The 19,587-nt window shown below is 38.2% G+C and overlaps 1 protein-coding gene across 1 annotated transcript in view; it reads right to left on the reverse strand.

Annotated features, from left to right (window-relative positions):
- The window catches only part of LOC124722264 (glutaryl-CoA dehydrogenase, mitochondrial-like), a 43,540-nt gene that overhangs the window by 22,255 nt on the left and 1,698 nt on the right, over positions 1 to 19,587 (reverse strand). The window contains exon 3 of the mRNA XM_047247452.1: positions 1,938 to 2,167. Coding sequence (XP_047103408.1) covers positions 1,938 to 2,167 — 230 coding nt within the window. The remainder of the gene's footprint in view (positions 1 to 1,937; positions 2,168 to 19,587) is intronic.

Consider the following 19,587-nt stretch of genomic DNA (forward strand, 5'->3'; position numbering starts at 1 on the left):
ACTTCTACAGTGGTTTGAAAGTTTAATTTTAATTATAATCATCCTATATTATATCTTGCGTGATTGCCCAATTTTGGCCTTGCAGGCCATTTTCAAGCATTGTAGGTGTTAATGTGTTGTGCAGTTACCCTGTTATTAAACAGTGCATACAGCCGATCTGAAAGCCAGCACATGACGTGCAAGTATGGCTGTGGTACCCCATGTGAACCAAATACGCAGTTACATCAATTAAATATCTAGGTGTAAAGTTGCAAAGCAATATCAAATGTAACAAGCACATGACATCAGTTGCAGGGAAGGCAAGTGGTCAAATTTGTTTTATTGCAAGAAGTCTTTTTAGTATGGCTCATCTCTAAAGGAGGCCACATACAGAATACTTCTTGAATACCACTAGAGTCTTTGAGACTCTACCAGGTAGGATTAGAGTACATCGAAGCAATTCAGAGGCACGTTGTTAGATTTGTTATTGATAGGTTCAATCATTATATGAGTATTATGGAAATCCTCTGAGAACTTGAATAGGAGTCCCTGGAGGAAAGACGACATATTTTTAGTGAAACACTATTGAGAAAGTTTAGAAAACCAGCATTTGCAATTGTCTGCTGAAGAATTTTACAGCACCTAATGTACATCTTGTGTAAGGAATATGAAGTAATCATAAGGTAAATTTGGGTTCATACACAAGCAATTAGACAGTCTTTTCCCCCTCACTCCATTTGCGAGTGGAACAAGGAAGAGAATGACTCGCTGCTGTGCAAGGTAACCTCTGCCAAGCACCATAAAGTGGCTTGTGGAGCATGTATGTAGATGTAGATGTCTACATCAATTTATGGAAGTAAAGGAAAACATAAATAACTTTGAGAGGATCTGAACTCTCCTCCATCATATTTGTGTCCAGTTCCTGTAATTAGTACTCTTCCTTGGGAACTTTGCAGTGTAATAATGAACCTCAGAATATACTGTAACTAAGTACATGATTTCACAGTACTCTAATCAAATGAGTCATTTAGTTTACAAAGGACTTACTCAGTGAAAAATATAGTAACATGCTAGCCATTTATATGATCGTCCTTTAATTAATATTAAGCTATCTTTAATCTCTATTTTTCAACATACATTGATTTATACTTCACTATATGTGCAATGTCACATACACTTTACAGTCTTGTACATTCACAAATTTTTCAATTGTATACAAGCAAAATGGCACAGTGTAAGACACTCAACTCATTCGGTTCAAATCCCCACCTGGACATCCTGATTTAGGTTTTCCTTGATTTGTTTAAACAGTTTAAGGCAAATGCTGGGAAAGTACCTTGTAAAGGTACTTTTAAAAGGGCACAGCTGATTTCCTCTCCAACCTATTTCTAATGACCTCATCATTGACAATGTTAAGCTCTAATATTCCATCCTTTTCCTATGGAGATGGAGATGTCAAGCAGACATGATTTCAGTTTGCGTTTGAAGTTAATTATATTGTATATTAGATTTTTCACATACTTGGATAAGGGGTGAATTAATTTTGGGACTGCATAACCCACTGCTTTCTGCATCACACTAAGCCTGAGTGAGTTTTGTTACCAGGAATTTCTGAGTTGAAAGTGAACATCTTCATTACCAAATGAATTACATAGCATTTCTTGTGTAACTTTGAAAATTATGACATAAAAGTAGTTACAAGTCAATGTGTCTTTATAGAGGCAGTTAATACCACAGGACAGAATTCTAGGATGAAAAATGTTATTTTTCTTTAATATACCTTATATTTTACCCTTATTTAAAAAAATTATTTTCAGTAATGAACAAGTTTGGATTATCTAAGTTTTTTTCAACATATTTCAAATTAAGTTTTGATTTGATTGAATATGTTGTTTTCTCTTTGTGATTAAAATCAGCAATATTACAAATTCTTATTCCTCAAAAATTAGTACACTTACAAATTCTTATCCTTCAGGCGACCCACATGAAGACATGCTTGAAGACCTATTGATATTTCTGTAAGCATATCTGCTAATTTCTTCTGAATGAGCTGGGTGGCTGCTAAAGGCCGTCCAAACTGGTGACGCTCTAGTGTATATCGACGTGCTTCTGCTAAGCAAAACTCTGCTGCACCCAGGGCTCCCCAACCAATACCATAACGAGCATTACTAAGACAGGTAAAAGGTCCCTGGGGAAAAAGGGCACAAAAAAAGAACCTTAAGTTACAACAGATCCAACACTTACAATAAAAATGTGAAATATGGAAGAGTTTATTTTGAATATAAATAGAACACACAGAAAAACTTTATCATCTTCACTTCAAACATCAGGCCTTTTTTAGTTTTGCCTGTTACAGTATGCATCAATTCCTCAGTATTCTTCGAGTTCATTATATCCACATTGTGTAAACTGTATGAACCAAATGAGTATTGATTATATAATCCAATGTGCCTCAACTAGGAATACATTTGCCATGTTTACCAAGATTCATCCACAAGATAACAGATCGTAGGGATGAGAGGTTTTTTTTTTTTTTTTTTTTCTTTTAGGCTTTGAAGAATAAATTGGATCAGCCATCATAAATGAGTGTAATGAATACAACTTTAATCTACATGACAATCTGATTGTTGATTTGGAAATTATGTAAATATCTGGAGATGTGTATTAAGGTCAGTGAGAACCTAGGGATGAGAGTTACTTTTTTCTTCTAGGCATTGAAGAATAAATCGGATCAGCCATCAGACATGAGTGTAATGGATACAACTTTAATCTGTGTGACAATCTGATTGTTGATTTGGGAATTATGTACATATCTGGAGATGAGAATCTAGATTATTCCATGATTGAACTTAGAACATCCAAAGTGATTGTGTCAACAATTTGCTTACAGTACTTCATGAAATCGGTGCTCAGCTGCAGGATGATTTGCCTCATAATGGGGAAGAAGAAGATAATTTGAAAAAGAGTAGCAACATAATTGTACAAATTTTCTCACTTTAGATGAAAGAGTAGTGTCTCAAACTACTTGTATTTTCTTAAAATTAGTAGAAATGGTCATACATATTGCAAATCTTTAACTGGCAATACAATTATAGAAAATAATTAGTTTTATTTCCTACAGATGAAATTATGCTGTTTTGATATCAGCCTGTAAAAGCAGACATAAGTTTGTATCTTTCAACTTTAAACCTGCCTATCTCCTACCACTTACTTTTCAAAATATTTTGGAAGACTATTTATGATCATATTTATTGACATGTTGCAATTCCTTTCTGATTCCTTCCCAATTTGGTTTCCATATAAGATACTTCACAGAGGATACTATAATCATTTACAGGAATAAAATACTTTGTTAACAGTATCCTCTGAGAATCTTTTTGAATTTTTGGACCTCTTCCAGGTTAGACTTACAAAATTAATACAGCATGGGAAATCAGATAGTATAGACTCTTTCAGTGTTTTACCCTCAACCTATTCTTATCTTGATTTTTCATTAATGGCTTTCCAATGATGGTAAATAATCAGGCAGCAATGGTTGCCAATAAAATAGCTGTACAGATCAAGTATTACTACTACACAACACAAGCCACAAAAATGTCAAATTTGTTAATACTATTTTATAATAGTGAATGACACTGCAAGTCATTGAAATGAGATAAATGTGCTGGAAATTCAGAACATCCAACATGTAAGGTTCCTATGTAGCCAAACAGACAATTAAATTGGCAGCTTATTGATAACTAACTGAAGCAACAAAGTTTGCTCCAAAACTTATTTTCTGACAGTATGACAGACAAGTGATTCTGTTATATTCTTTGTGTATTTCTATCATCTGCACTAATGAAAAGAATTTACATTTCATAGGCTATAGTTAAACAGAAGAGGGAAGTTCCACGATTGTAATAGGCTTGTCTCTCTCACACACATGGCAAACATGAAAAAGCCAACACACATTACAAAAAGATTGGTAGAAAAGGACTCGCCAAAGGTGGATGTACCAGAATTAAATGATGCTAAATATACAATTATGTACCAGTTTCTGAGAAGACATAAGAAAGGAAAAGAAATACGCCTGATTGGCTGACTTTGAAGTAAAGATGCTGTAAATACAATAAATAGCTACAAACCCACAAATGAATCCATTTCAAAAATTTACAGTCACAATGTACTATCTTTGCATGACAAGACTATGAAATACACAGCTCTTGTTTTCTTTTTATTTACACATCAAGTTCCGTAGGACCAAATTGAGTACCAAATCTCCAAGGTCATGCAACATGTCAGAACATGAAATTACAACATACAAGTAATAACAGATAAAATAAAATGTATATGAACTCAAAAAAAGACAAGCCATAAGTTTGAGTAAGCACAATCAACAATATAACATAGGAATGAGCTTAATTTTTCAAGGAACTCCTCGACAGAATAGAAGGAGTAACACATGAGGACACTCTGCAGTTTCAATTTCAAAGTGCATAGATGACTGCTAAGATTTTTGAACTCCTGTGGTAGCTCATTGAAAATGGTTGCAGCAGTATACTGCACACCTTTCTGCACAAGGGTTAAGGAAGTGCAATCCAAATGCAGATTGGATTTCTGTCTAGTATTAACTGAGTGAAAGCTGCTAACTCTTGGGGATAAGCTGATATTGTTAATAAGAAATGACAGTAAAAAATAAATATACTGAGTGGCCAATGTCAATACCCAGACTAGTGAACAGGGGTCAACAAGAGGTTTGCGAACTTATTGCCCAAACTGTGCATTTCTGAAGCACAGATATCTTTTGAGAATGATAAGAGTTACCCCAAAATATAATACCATATGACATAAGACTTATGTCATAAGTGAATGAAAATAAGCAAAGTAGACTAACTTTCATGTTGAACGATCACTTACTTCAGATACCATTCGAACAGTAAAAATGGCGTCATTAAGTCTTTGGACAAAATCCTGAATGTGGGCTTTCCATGACAGTTTACTATCTATCTGAACACCTAGAAATTTGAACTGTTCAGTTTCATTAATCATACGCCCATTCTGTGAAATTAAAACGTCAGGTTTTTTTGAATTGTGTGTTAGAAACTAAAAAAGCTGTGTCTTACTGTGATTTAGAATTAGTTTATTTTCTACAAGCCATGAACTTATGTCATGAACTGCACTATTTGAAACTGAGCCAATGTTGTACATAACATCCTTTACTACCAAGCTAGTGTCATCAGCAAACAGAAATATTTTAGAGTTACCTGAAATACTAGAGGGCATTGCATTTATATAAATAAGGAATAGGAGTGGCCCCAACACTGATCCCTGTGGCACCTCCCATTTGACCGTACCCCACTCAGACTCCACATCACCACTATTCTCAACACTGTGAATAATGACCTTCTGCTTTCTGTTGCTAAAGTAAGAAGTGAACCAATTGTGAGCTATTACCCACATTCCATAATGGTCCAATTTCTGCAGCAACATTCTGTGACCAACACAGTCAAACACCTTGGTTAAATCAAAAATATGCCTAGTACTTGAAACCTTTTGTTTAACACATCAAGTACCTCACAGAGAAAAGAGAATATAGCATTTTGAGTTGTTAAATGACTTCTAAAGCCGAACTGTACATTTGATATCAAAATGTGTGATATAAAATTATCAATTATCCTTACATACAGAGCATTTTCAATGACTTTAGCAAACATTGATGGCATAGAAATAGGTCGAAAATTGTCTACATTATTCCTTTCTTCCTTTTTATAAAGCGACTTTCCTACTGAGTACTTTAATCATTCAGGAAACTGACCATTCCTAAACAAAAAATTAGAAATATGGCTAAATACAGGGCTAACATGTGCAGCAAAGTACTTTAATATTCTGCTAGGCACTCCATCATATCCATGAGAGTCCGTAGTCTTCAGTGATTTAATTATTCACTCAATCTCCCCCTTGTCTGTATCACTGAGAAATATTTCAGACATCAATCTCGGAAAGGCATTTGCTAAGATTGTTATATGATTTCCTGTAGAAACTAAATTTTTATTTAATTCACCAGCAATGCTCAGAAAATGATTGTTAAATACTGTACATATATCTGATATACAAGTAACAGAAACTGACTTTATATTGCCAACCTTGTGCTGCTGACCGGACACTTACTTCACAACTGACCATATGGTTTTAATTTTATCCTGTGAATGAGCTATTGTATTTGCATGCCATGTACTCTTTGTCTTCCTAATAACATTTTTAAGCACCTTGAAGTACTGTTTGCAATGCACTACTGTAGCTTGATTGTGACCACTTCTAACGTTTTGATATAATTCCCGCTTTGTTCTACATAATATCCTTACCCCACTAGTTAGCCACCGAGGCTGCCTTTTACTGCTAGTACCCTATTTAGCCCCCCCTCCCCATGAACCATGGACCTCCCAAGTGGGGAGGCTTGCGTGCCTCAGCGATACAGACAACAGAGGGGTATCTGTCGAGAGGCCAGACATATCTGTGGTTCCTGAAGAGGGGCAGCAGCCTTGTCAGTAGTTGCAGGCGCAACAGTCTGGATGATTGACTGATCTGGCCTTGTAACACTAACCAAAATGGCCTTGCTGTTCTGGTACTGTGAACGGCTGAAAGCAAGGAGAAACTACAGCTGTAATTTTTCTCAAGGGTATACAGCTTTACTGTATGATTAAATGATGAAGGTGTCCTCTTGGGTAAAATATTCCGAAGGTAAAATAGTCCCCCATTCGGATCTCCAGGCGGGGACTACTGAAGAGGACGTCATTATCAGGAGAAAGAATACTGGCATTCTATGGATCGGAGTGTGGAATGACAGATCCCTTAATCGGGCAGGTAGGTTAGAAAATTTAAAAAGGGAAATTGATAGGTTAAAGTTAGATATAGTGGCAATTAGTGAAGTTCGGTGGCAGGAGGAACAAGACTTTCTGTCAGGTGAATACAGGGTTATAAATACAAAATCAAATAGGGGAACTGCAGGAGTAGGTTTAATAGTGAATAAAAAAATAGGAGTTCGGGTAAGCTGCTACAGACAACATAGTGAACGCATTATTGTGGCCAAGATAGACACGAAGCCCGTGCCTACGACAGTACTACAAGTCTATATGCCAACTAGCTCTGCAGATGACAAAGAAATTGAAGAACTGTATGATGAGATAAAAGAAATTATTCAGATAGTGAAGGGAGATGAAAATTTAATAGTCATGGGTGACGAATTCGATAGTAGGAAAAGGAAGAGACGGAAACGTAGTAGGTGAATACAGATTGGGGGTAAGAAATGAACGTGGAAGCCGCCTGGTAGAATTTTGCACAGAGCACAACTTAACCATAGCTAACACTTGGTTCAAGATCCATAAAAGAAGGTTGTATACATGTAAGCAGCCTGGAGATACTGATAGGTTTCAGATAGATTATATAATGGTAAGACAGAGATTTAGGAACCAGGTTTTAAATATTAAGACATTTCCAGGGGCAGATGTGGACTCTGACCACAATCTATTGGTTATGAACTGTAGATTAAAACTGAAAGAACCAGAGGTTGTACAGAGTTTCAGGGAGAGCATAAGGGAACAACTGACAGGAATGGGGGAAAGAAATACAGTAGAAGAAGAATGGGTGGCTTTGAGGAATGAAATAGTGAAGGTAGCAGAGGATCAAGTAGGTAAAAAGATGAGGGCTAGCAGAAATCCTTGGGTAACAGAGGAGACACTGAATTTAATTGATGAAAGCAGAAAATACAAAAATGCAGTAAGTGAAGCAGGCAAAAAGGAATACAAACGTCTCAAAAATGAGATCGACAGGAAATGCAAAATGGCTAAGCACGGATGGCTAGAGGACAAATGTAAGGATGTAGAGGCTTATCTCATGAGAGATAAGATAGATACTGCCTACAAGAAAATTAAAGAGACCTTTGGAGAAAAGAGAACCACTTGCATGAATATCAAGAGCTCAGATGGAAACCCAGTTCTAAGCAAAGAAGGGAAAGCAGAAAGGTGGAAGGAATATTTAGAGGGTCTATACAGGGGCGATGTTCTTGAGGACAGTTTTATGGAAGTGGAAGAGGAGGTAGATGAAGATGAAATGGGAGATATGATACTGCGTGAAGTGTTTGACAGAGCACTGAAAGACGTAAGTCGAAACAAGGCCCCGGGAGTCGACAACATTCCATTGGAACTACTGACAGCCTTGGGAGAACCAGCCCTGACAAAATTCTACCATCTGGTGAGCAAGTTGTATGAGACAGGCGAAATACCCTCAGACTTAAAGAAGAATATAATAATTCCAATCCCAAAGAAAGCAGGTGTTGACAGATGTGAAAATTACCGAACTATCAGTTTAATAAGTCACAGCTGCAAAATAGTAATGCGAATTCTCTACAAATGAATGGAAAAACTGATAGAAGCCGACCTCGGTGAAGATAAGTTTGGATTCCGTAGAAATATTGGAACACGTGAGGATATACTGGCCCTACGACTTATCTTAGAAGAAAGATGAAGGAAAGGCAAACCTATGTTTCTAGCATTTGTAGACTTAGAGAAAGCTTTTGACAATGTTGATTGGAATACTCTCTTTCAAATTCTGAAGGTGTCAGGGGTAAAATACAGGGAGCGAAAGGCTATTTACAATTTGTACGGAAAGCAGATGGCAGTTATAAGAGTCGAGGGGTATGAAAGGGAAGCAGTGGTTGGGAAGGGAGTGAGACAGGGTTGTAGCTTATTCCCGATGTCATTCAATCTGTATATTGAGCAAGCAATAAAGGAAACAAAAGAAAAGTTTGGAGTAGGTATTAAAATCCATGGAGAAGAAATAAAAACTTTGAGGTTTGCCGATGACATTGTAATTCTGTCAGAGACAGCAAAGGACTTGGAAGAGCAGTTGAACGGAATGGACAGTGTCTTGAAGGGAGGGTATAAGATGAAGATCAACAAAAGCAAAACGAGGATAATGGAATGTCATCGAATTAAGTTGGGTGATGTTGAGGGAATTAGATTAGGAAATGAGACACCTAAAGTAGTAAAGGAGTTTTGCTATTTGGGGAGCAAAATAACTGATGATGGTCGAAGTAGAGAGGATATAAAATGTAGAATGGCAATGGCAAGGAAATCGTTTCTGAAGAAGAAAGATTTGTTAACATCGAGTATAGATTTAAATGTCAGGATGTCATTTCTGAAAGCATTTGTAGGGAGTGTAGCCATGTATGGAAGTGAAACGTGGACGATAAATAGTTTAGACAAGAAGAGAATAGAAGCTTTCGAAATGTGGTGCTACAGAAGAATGCTGAAGATTAGATGGGTAGATCACATAACTAATGAGGAGGTATTGAATAGAATTGGGGAGAAGAGGTACTTGTGGCACAACTTGACTAGAAGAAGGGATCGGTTGGTAGGACATGTTCTGAGACATCGAGGGATAACCAATTTAGTATTGGAGGGCAGCGTGGAGGGTAAAAATCGTACAGGGAGACCAAGAGATGAATACACTAAGCAGATTCAGAAGGATGTAGGCTGCAGTAGGTACTGGAAGGTGAAGAAGCTTGCACAGGATAGAGTAGCATGGAGAGCTGCATCAAACCAGTCTCAGGACTGAAGACCACAACAACCCTATTTAGGACATTCTAATGGAAAGCAGCTCTCAAAGAGCATCAGAAATGTGTTAAGGAAAGCATTATATTTGTCATCTATGTTACCAGCACTATAAACATCCTGCCACTCTTGTTCCTCGACAAGGTTTAAAAAATTCTCAATTGCTTTTGGATTAAATGGTTCAAATGGCTCTGAGCACTATGGGACTTAACTTCAGAGGTCATCAGTCTCCTAGAACGTAGAACTACTTAATCCTAACTAACCTAAGGACAACACACACATCCATCCCCGAGGCAGGATTCGAACCTGTGGCCGTAGCGGTCGCACGGTTCCAGACTGTAGTGCCTAGAACCACTCGGCCATCCGGCTGGCTTTTGGATTAACTTTCCTGCATAGTTTGTAATTATATGTGACATTTGTTTGAGTACAAAATCCTTTTAGTGTTAAAATTGGTGCATCATGGTCTGAAAGGGCATTGACCCTTTTACTAACAGAATGCCCATCTGGTAATGAAGAATGAATAAAAATGTTGTTTATGGCTGTGCTACTGTTCCCCTGCACTGTAGTTGGAAAAACACATTCTGCATCAGATCATATGAATTTAGGAGATCTACCAACATCATTTTTCTTGCACTATCATGTACAAAATTTATACTGAAGTCACCACACACAACTAATTTCTCGTACTTCCTATAAAGTGAACAAGAACCCCCTCTAGCTTGGGCAGAAATGCTCTGAAGTCAAAATTAGGGGACCTATAAACAAAAACAATTAAAAGTTTAGTTTCACTAAATTCAACTGCAACTGCACAACATTCAAATATCTGTTCAGTGCAGTGCCACGATACATACCTCTATGGACGCAAAAGGAATACTGTTTTTTACATACATGGCCATTCTCCCACTCCACAATGAAATCCTTGAAAAACAGCCAGCTAACCTGTATCCTGGTAAAGGAAGCCTCTGAATCGTCAAATTATTTAAGTGGTGCTCCGATATACGAATAATTTCATAGTCAACATCTATAAGCAGTTCACTAACTTTATCTCTAATAGCTTTAATATTCTGATGAAATATGCTAACTCCTTCTCTACTTGGAAACATGACATCCTCTGAAGGTGAGCCCTTAGAGGGACTTCCTTTAAGCAGGTATATCCATCAGCTGACTTCATTCAAAAACGGTGCAGCTCTAACACCAACTACTACAGGAATTTTTCCAAGAGTGTCCTACCACCACCCACTACACTTGCACCTATAAGCTTTGCCAGTATCCCCTTCCCAAACCTGTTGAAGTGCAGGCCATGCCTAGTGAAACCTGATCTACTGATAAACTCAACTGGCACCAATGCAATGTGACCCATGCCCTCTGCCATCAGTGCCCTCTCCAGCCCAATGTTAACGTGCTTAACAGCTGCATTAAGATGAGGCTGATCATGATGCGGAAACAGTTGCATGAAATGCAGATTGATGCCATCAGTTTGAGTAGCTATCTTTATCAGGTCACCACCTACATCACATTCCCTGTCCCTATCAAGGCTATTCCCTGCACCAGGTCTAATTTGGTGCGTAGCTTTGTGTATGTAATTAATTTCCTAATTTATTTTGACCATTCCTAGTTAATATCTTTTGTTATGGAGTGAAATCAGTAATTTTTTCAGGACTTAAATTCTATTGTTTACTTATAAACAAAAATAAAATCTGTAATAATTATAAACATTTGGAAGAAGAACTACTAGAATCCTTTAAGTATTTACTTGGCTCTATTCGAAAACATGTTAGCAAAGTCAGCCCTTATTTAATTCCAAAATAATTACCAGATTGGTCAAAAGCATTGTTTGCATAACTAGATCTGCTAATTTCATTATTTAAACAAATAATTTGGCCTAATCTTTGTGGTAGAGAGAACTGTTAAAAAGGAGGAATTTTTCGATCTATTCATATAATTGAATGAGTTATGTTTTAATTGTAATTTCTGTAACTTAAAACATCAAAAAAGTATAGTCTCAGTGCCTATTTACTGTGAGGATTTATAAAGGCCCTATGTTTGGTCCTGAGACAGTCCGTCCACGGCCAATTTTCAGAGGGAAATTATGTACTGCTTCAAGTAACAACAATGCATCAAATTTAACAGTGGAATTAGTGTAACACAAATAGGCCATGTGTTAAGGCAATGACAATGTCTGTTCAAGTTATTTGAGAAATAGTGTCACACATACCTTATTCTTCTGCAAGAACTGCGAACTGTGTGGTTAGGTTTATACTGCTCATAGATGTTCAACAGCAAACTATCATAGCAGTATGCTGATGTTTGCCTGCAACCTATTAATGAGGCTTATCAAAATTTACCAATAGTGAGCTATGTACTGTTGGGGGTTGTGGACAGTGACAGTAAAGAACTGTGAAACACAACTGTGCAACTGTTAGCTACATTAATTACAGTAGTCAGTGTTGAACTTCCACCCTCCAACCCCCCCCCCCCCCCCACCCCCTATTTTTTAGCCAGTATAACAATGCAGTACGTCGACACCAAGGACAAATGAAGAAACAAAGCAGGTGAACGTCACAAGCTTTCAGCCAAGTGCTCATTGGCCTTTTCCAAGAGGTATGACTGCCAGTGGGCTGCTGGTACACCCTTATATATGCTAGCTGCCAGCTGATATCACTGGTGCTCACAGCCTTGCCATATATGGGCATAATTTGACTTGGCATTCAATATGCCCACTTCAACCATGTGATCCCTGGATTCCACATCATTCTGAGCTGCAGGAGGCCATCTCCATTAAGGGCGTTATTGATGATTTTTATTTCAGTGGCTTATTTAATTACACAGTCCCAAAAGCCATTAGTGTGAGCCACAACAGTGGTTTCATCGAATTTGATCAAGCGACCGTTTTCTAAAGCATGTTCAGCTAAAGTCGATTTCTCAAGGTAGTGTATGCGATAAAGCCTCTTGTTCTTCTGTCTGCATTGTTCTACCATTCATACCGATTTCCAACATATGACTGGCCGCACTCACAAACCATCTTGTAGACCCGAGGTATTCTGCGACCTACTCCATCTCTAACTGGTCTCAGGACTTCCGAATATTTATCAGAGACCTGAAGATCAATTTGATTTTGTGTCTTTTCAGTAGGTGGCTTGTCTTGCTCAACATGGACCCACAGAATGGCAAGAAGACATGTTTCTTTTCCCACTTTTTGTCGGTGGTCTTATTGTGATTCTCACTTGAAAGCACTCCATTTATTTGATGAATGTTGTAACCGTAGTTCCTGAAGACCATACTGTCACCCTCATTAAGATGAAGATGGTCAGTCTGGTTGATAAAATCATTAGACCACAGAGCTGTGGTCAAAACACACAATAACCCTGAAAGAGTGGTTTGGTGTGGGGCGGTAGAGGGGTGACGAGGACCGCGGTGGCCATCGTAGGGTTGTGGACCACTCTGGCTGCGGCATGGATGGGGCCTCTCTGTCGTTTCTAGGCCCCCGGTTAACATACAATACAATACAATACAATACAAAACAACACAATGATGATCATTTATGAGTCACTGCAAGCTTAATATCAGTAACATGTATTGTCTTAATACAACTGGCCAGAGCCAATAGTTTTTCTTATTGCACAAAAAAAGTATTTCATTCTCCTCCATCTATTTTTCTCCTTTTCACATCAAAACTAAGAATATTCCTGTTACTGTCAACTGGAGATACTACAAACACATTTTTTGTGTTTTCTTGATTTTATAAAGTGTGGTCAGTTATGTTGTTGTTGTTGTGGTCTTCAGTCCTGAGACTGCTTTGATTCAGCTCTCCATGCTACTCTATCCTGTGCAAGCTTCTCCATCTCCCAGTACCTACAGGAGGCTACGTCCTTCTGAATCCGATTAGTGTATTCATCTCTTGGCCTCCCTCTACGATTTTTACCCTCCACGCTGCCCTCCAATACTAAATTGGTTATCCCCCGATGCCTCAGAACATGTCCTACCAACCGATCCCTTCTTCTAGTCAAGTTGTGACACAAACTCCTCTTCTCCCCAATCATATTCAATACCTCCTCATTAGTTGTGTGATCTAACCATCTAATCTTCAGCATTCTTCTGCAGCACCACATTTTGAAAGCTTCTATTCTCTTCTTGTCTAAACTATTTATCGTCCATGTTTCACTTCCATACATGGCTACACTCCATACAAATACTTTTAGAAACGACTTCCTGACACTTAAATCTATACTCGATGTTACCAAATTTCTCTTCTTCAGAAACGCTTTCCTTGCAACTGACGGCGTACATTTTATATCCTCTCTCCTTCGAGCATCATTAGTTATTTTGCTCCCCAAGTAGCAAAACTCCTTCACTACTTTAAGTGTCTCATTTCCTAATCTAATACCCTCAGCATCACCCGACTTAATTCGACGACATTCCATTATCCTCGTTTTTCTTTTGTTGATGTTCATCTTATATCCTCCCTTCAAGACACTGTCCATTCCGTTCCACTGCTCTTCCAAGTCCTTTGCTGTCTCTGACAGAATTACAATGTCATCTGCGAACCTTAAAGTTTTTATTTCTTCTCCATGGATTTTAATACCTATTCCAAATTTTTCTTTTGTTTCCTTTACTGCTTGCTCACCTCACCAAAAGTCTTGTTCCTCCTGCCACCGAACTTCACTAATTCCCACTATATCTAACTTTAACCTATCCATTTCCCTTTTTAAATTTTCTAATCTACCAGCCTGATTAAGGGATCTGACATTCCACACTCCGATCCGTACAACGCCAGCTTTGTTTCTCCTCATAACAATGTCCTCCTGATTAGTCCCCGCCCGGAGATCCGAATGGGGGACTATTTTACCTCCGGAATATTTTACCCAAGAGGATGCCATCATCATTAACCATACAGTAAAGCTGCATGCCCTCAGTAAAAATTGTGGCTGTAGTTTCCTCTTGCTTTCAACCGTTCGCAGTACCAGCACAGCGAGGCTGTTTTGGTTAGTGTTACAAGGCCAGATCAGTCAATCATCCAGACTGTTGCCCCTGCAACTACTGAAAAGGCTGCTGCCTTTCTTCAGGAACCATTCATTTGTTTGGCCTCTCAACAGATACCCCTCCGTTGTGGTTGCACCTACGGTACGGCTATCTGTATCGCTGAGGCACGCGAGCCTCCCCACCAACGGCAAGGACTATGGTTCAAAGGGGGAGGTGGTTGGTTATATAATTGATATCAATGGGTTTCTGTATATCATTCAGGTTCTTAAGGGCAATTGTAGCCTCAAAATGAATGGAAATCGTGTTTATGACATGTTTTAACAACATTGTGTGTAAAGTTACTCCATTCAAAGAGTACATGCATATTCAAATGCAGAGATATGTAAACAGGCAGAATATGGCACTGCAGTCGGCAATGCCTATATAAGACAACAAGTGTCTGGTGCAGTTGTTAGATTGGTTACTGCTGCTACAATGGCAGGTTATCAATATTTAAGTGAGTTTGCACGTGGTGTTATAGTCGGTGCACAAGGGATGGGACATAGCATCTCCGAGGCAGCGGTGAAGTGGGGATTTTCCCATGTGACCATTTCACGAGTGTACGGTGAATATCATGAATCCAGTAAAACTTCAAATCTCTGACATCGCAGCAGCTGGAAAAAGACCTGCAAGAACGGGACCAACGACAACTGAAGAGAATAGTGCAGCGTGACAGAAGTGCAACCCTTCCACAAATTGCTGCAGATTTCAATGCTGGGCCATCAATAAGTGTCAGTGTGTGAACCATTCAATGAAACATCATCAACATAGTCTTTTGGAGCCAAAGGCCCACTCGTGTACCCTTCATGACTGCACGACATGAAGCTTTACACCTCACCTGTGATCATCAACACCGACATTGGACTGTTGATGACTGGAAACAAGCGGATGGATGTGTAAGGGTATGGAGACAACCTCATTAATTCATGGACCCTTCATGTCAGCTGAGGACTGTTCAAGCTGGTGGAGGCTCTGTAATAGTGTGGCGCGTGTGCAGTTGGGAGTGCTATGGGGCCCTTGATATGTCTAGAGATGACTGTGATAGGTGACACATGCGTAAGCATCCTGTCTGATCACCTGCATCCATTATTCATGTCCACTGTGCATTCCAACAGATTTGGGCAATTCCAGCAGGACAACTCGACACCACATACATCCAGAATTGCTATAGAGTGGCTCCAGGAACATTCTTTTGACTTTAAACACTTCCACTGGCCATCAAACTCCCCAGACATGAACATTATTGAGCATATCTGGGATGCCTTGCAACGTGCTGTGCAGAAGAGATTCCACCCTCTCACACTCTTATGGATTTATGGACAGCCCTGAAGCATTCATGGTGTCAGTTCCCTCCAGCACTACTTCTGACGTTAGTCGAGTTCATGCCACATCATATTGTGGCACTTCTGCATGCTTGCGGGGGCCCTACACAATATTAGGCAGGTGTACCAGTTTTTTGGCTCTTCAGTGTACTTTGCAAGATATTTGGCAGTATTGCCTTATAATGGATAACTTTACACACGTCTGGAAATTTTAAATGGAAAGAAAACAGAAATCTGAAGTGGCATGACACTTTTCATAGCTTTATTGACTTGTTGGAACCTATTACAAGGATAAATGCAATATGGCAAGTCATTTAAATTTTAAGTTTTTATTATGTAAATTGAAAATAATGCTTCTGCTGTGTCTGGAGCACGAGTTTCTCACCTTCACTTTTATAGTATTTCTATAGCAGGATGAGGCACTACTAACCTTGATTTCACTTCAATAAAGACTGGATACATACATAAAAGATTGCAGGTGTTCTTTGAACTACAAAGATCATCTTTGTAATACCACAGGTTCATCAAGTAGCCCCTAGTTATTGATTTTGGAGATATCTCCAACATCAGGCCATACAAATGTCTATGTTGAGTCACCTGTCATCTTCACGAACTTAACTTGAATCTCATCATAAGATAGCACTTGTCCAATAATTTCCTCAGTAACCTTATTTTCTGCTTTTGTTTGCAGTCGTCGTAAAGTTACCCCCACCCAAGCAAAAGTCACACACCTTTGCTTGTTTTCAGCTTGCTAGTAAAATGTCTCCACTAAAAAAGTGTTTCACCTACTGTTCCACATAACTATGACATGGCAATGACAGTTTCTAAGCAATGTAAAAATACGTAAAGATGCTCACATCCAATTAACTGCATTTATCATCCTGCATCATGATGTATGAACAACACTGTCATGATTTTTCAATCCAGTAAAGTTCACTATGTCTTATCTAAGCAGCCATTTTACTCAGAATTTCCAAAACAGGCCATGGGCGGCACCCCACAGAACTTAATGGAAAGTGTGTAAAGTAACCCAGGTTGCATAATTTAACCCAGTTTATGGTACATCAAATTCAGTCGTTATCTTAAAACCATTGCAGAGTATACCCTTGTACGTTTCATCCTCTCAGAAACTAAACTCTGCTTATATTCTGCTAAACACAAAAATAGTTTTATACATAATCACTATTATGAATTTGAATATTTTATTTCCATGCATTCAAAAGACAGCAGTAGATTTTAAGCAACTTTCTTCTTCTCTGAATTTCTAATTCTTCTGAAGCACACATAAATTTGATAATTACTGAAGATTTTTGTACCCAAATGTACAAAAAACTTTGGACGAAAACAGAAGGCATTCAGCCTGATCCATCTATTTGCCATGCTTTCTGTCAAACTACAGCAAGCTGTAGTCTCAAAATAAAATGGCACAAAACCTACAGCACTGCTCCCTGTCTAGCACTGCTGCAATTGCATTCTCACAATGAGTGGCTTTTGGATATTAGCGAGATCATGAAAACCAATCCTCTGCAACAGTTAACATGTTCATCTGATGATTAGATTATAGTGTATGTTTTAGAGTTCAGTTGTTACATCATATTTCAAAAGAAAATATAAAACTGACAAGAATATTTAGAACATACAGAGTGAATATCGAACACACACAGAGACTGGCAATAGCAAGAAAAACTTTCCTGAAAAGCAAGATGATGTTAACAACAAATACAAATTTAAGTGTTAGGGAGCCTTTTATGAATGTATTCATTTGGAGTGTGGTGTCATGTAGAAGTGAAAGGAAGAAAATAAATGGTAAAGAGAATATAAGCTTATTTGGTGCTACAGAAAAATCCTGAAGATTAAATGTATAGATTGGATAAGTAACAAGGAGGTACTGAATGGAATTAGACATCAAAGAGCTTAACATCAAAACTTGCCTAACAGAAGAAAGAGATTGATTAGACACATCCTGAGGCATCAAAGAATAGTTTAATTTGGCCTAGAGGAACGTGTCAGGGGTAAAAATTGCAGGGGGAAATCAATGTTAAATACAGTAGGCAGGTTTAAATTGATGTAGGGTGCAGTAGTTATGCAGGTAGTAAAAAGTTTATACAGGAAAACAAGTCAGTCTTCAGACTGATGAATTCAACAATTACAATAAGCACTCTGTATTACTCGGCAAGGTGAATCAGTTACCTGGCTGTAATGGGAACTACTTGGCGATGTGACTTGTTACAGTAACGTTCCAGTCCATCTCAGAGTGTGAGCACAAAAAGGGACTGCAGAAAATACCTTTGTGGAAAGCCATGACTACTTGCTATTAATATCGTTAATATTACAGGCAATGAAAACAAGAAAAGTGTGATAGTGCTGACACAGAAGGTGATAAAAGATGCATTCAGTTAGGGAATGGTGTGCAAATTACAGAAGGAGGGATATGATGCCAAGTGGAGTAGGACATCAAGTATGTGCTCCAAAACAGAATTAGAGAAATGCATACAATAAATATTTCATTGGTGATCTAAATAAATTGCTGCAATATTATGGCCATGGAAGGAAATACAATCTTTGCAGAAATTTCACAGCTGTTGTTTCACTGAATTAGCCTTCCCTACTAGAAAAGAAACTCTAAGAAAAACTGTTCCATCTATGGGATTTGATTTTAGAAGTTGCTAGAATGAATGAGTCATGAACATACTAGCAAAAAAGCCCATGATATCAGACTTTTAAAAAAAATTTATAAAATGAAGCATTAGCATAAAGTGACCAATGGTTTACTTAGATGAGCCATGGATCGAGACACACTACACTGTGAAAAATATTGCAAAGTGGCAATGTGTGAACAGTGTCATCAGACAACAGTGCCAGAGAGCGTTTCATTGTTGTGACTGCAGAGTTTCATTTTTTGTTCACATATTCTCTGTGACAACAGGAAAACTTCAGACTATCATGTAGAAATGGCAAAAAAAATACAAATCTGTAGAGACAAAGAAAACCAAACTTTCACATTAATTATGGAGCAACAAACACTTTCTCTTTATTCAATTGGTAAACTCTTGCAAAAAATGTCCCTTCTTACTGCTGTCATGCCATCTAGACCTAAATCCTACAGAACTATTATGAAATCTTGCAAAGATAATCGTGATACATCACACATCTTACTCTCTAACCTGAAAAACTTAACAGCTCATGCCTCTGCTGCTAATAAATAAATGTTGTTTGTCATCTAGCTTGGTGCATACCTTTTGATGTAACACTACTTTGGTGATTTATGCATCAATTTTTCTGGTTATAGTTGGCATTACAAGGCTAAGTGGGTTTCCTTCCAAACCTTTCCACCTACGAAAAATTTGAGATGGTCACTGGGAATCAAACACAGGACCTTGGCATTACTAGGCACAAATGCTAACCACTAGACCACAATGTCACTTTGCTTATGTGGCTGTGACATTATCTTTTACTGCTGTGTCCTTAGAAGACTTGAAAGTATACGTATCATGCCAAAAAAGTGTGTGATGATGAGTGGAGGAGACACACTTTGATGGCCAAGGAACTGAAAATATAAATAAAATCACTCAGCACAGATTCAAACAAAAAGTCAGCATTGTCATCCTCCAATGAAACAGCAGCAAAGAATCAACAGATACACACGTAGAAAATAGCGATGTCACTGGGGAAGATAG

This window comes from Schistocerca piceifrons, chromosome X, assembly GCF_021461385.2.
Source record: "Schistocerca piceifrons isolate TAMUIC-IGC-003096 chromosome X, iqSchPice1.1, whole genome shotgun sequence".
Classification (NCBI taxonomy): domain Eukaryota; kingdom Metazoa; phylum Arthropoda; class Insecta; order Orthoptera; family Acrididae; genus Schistocerca; species Schistocerca piceifrons.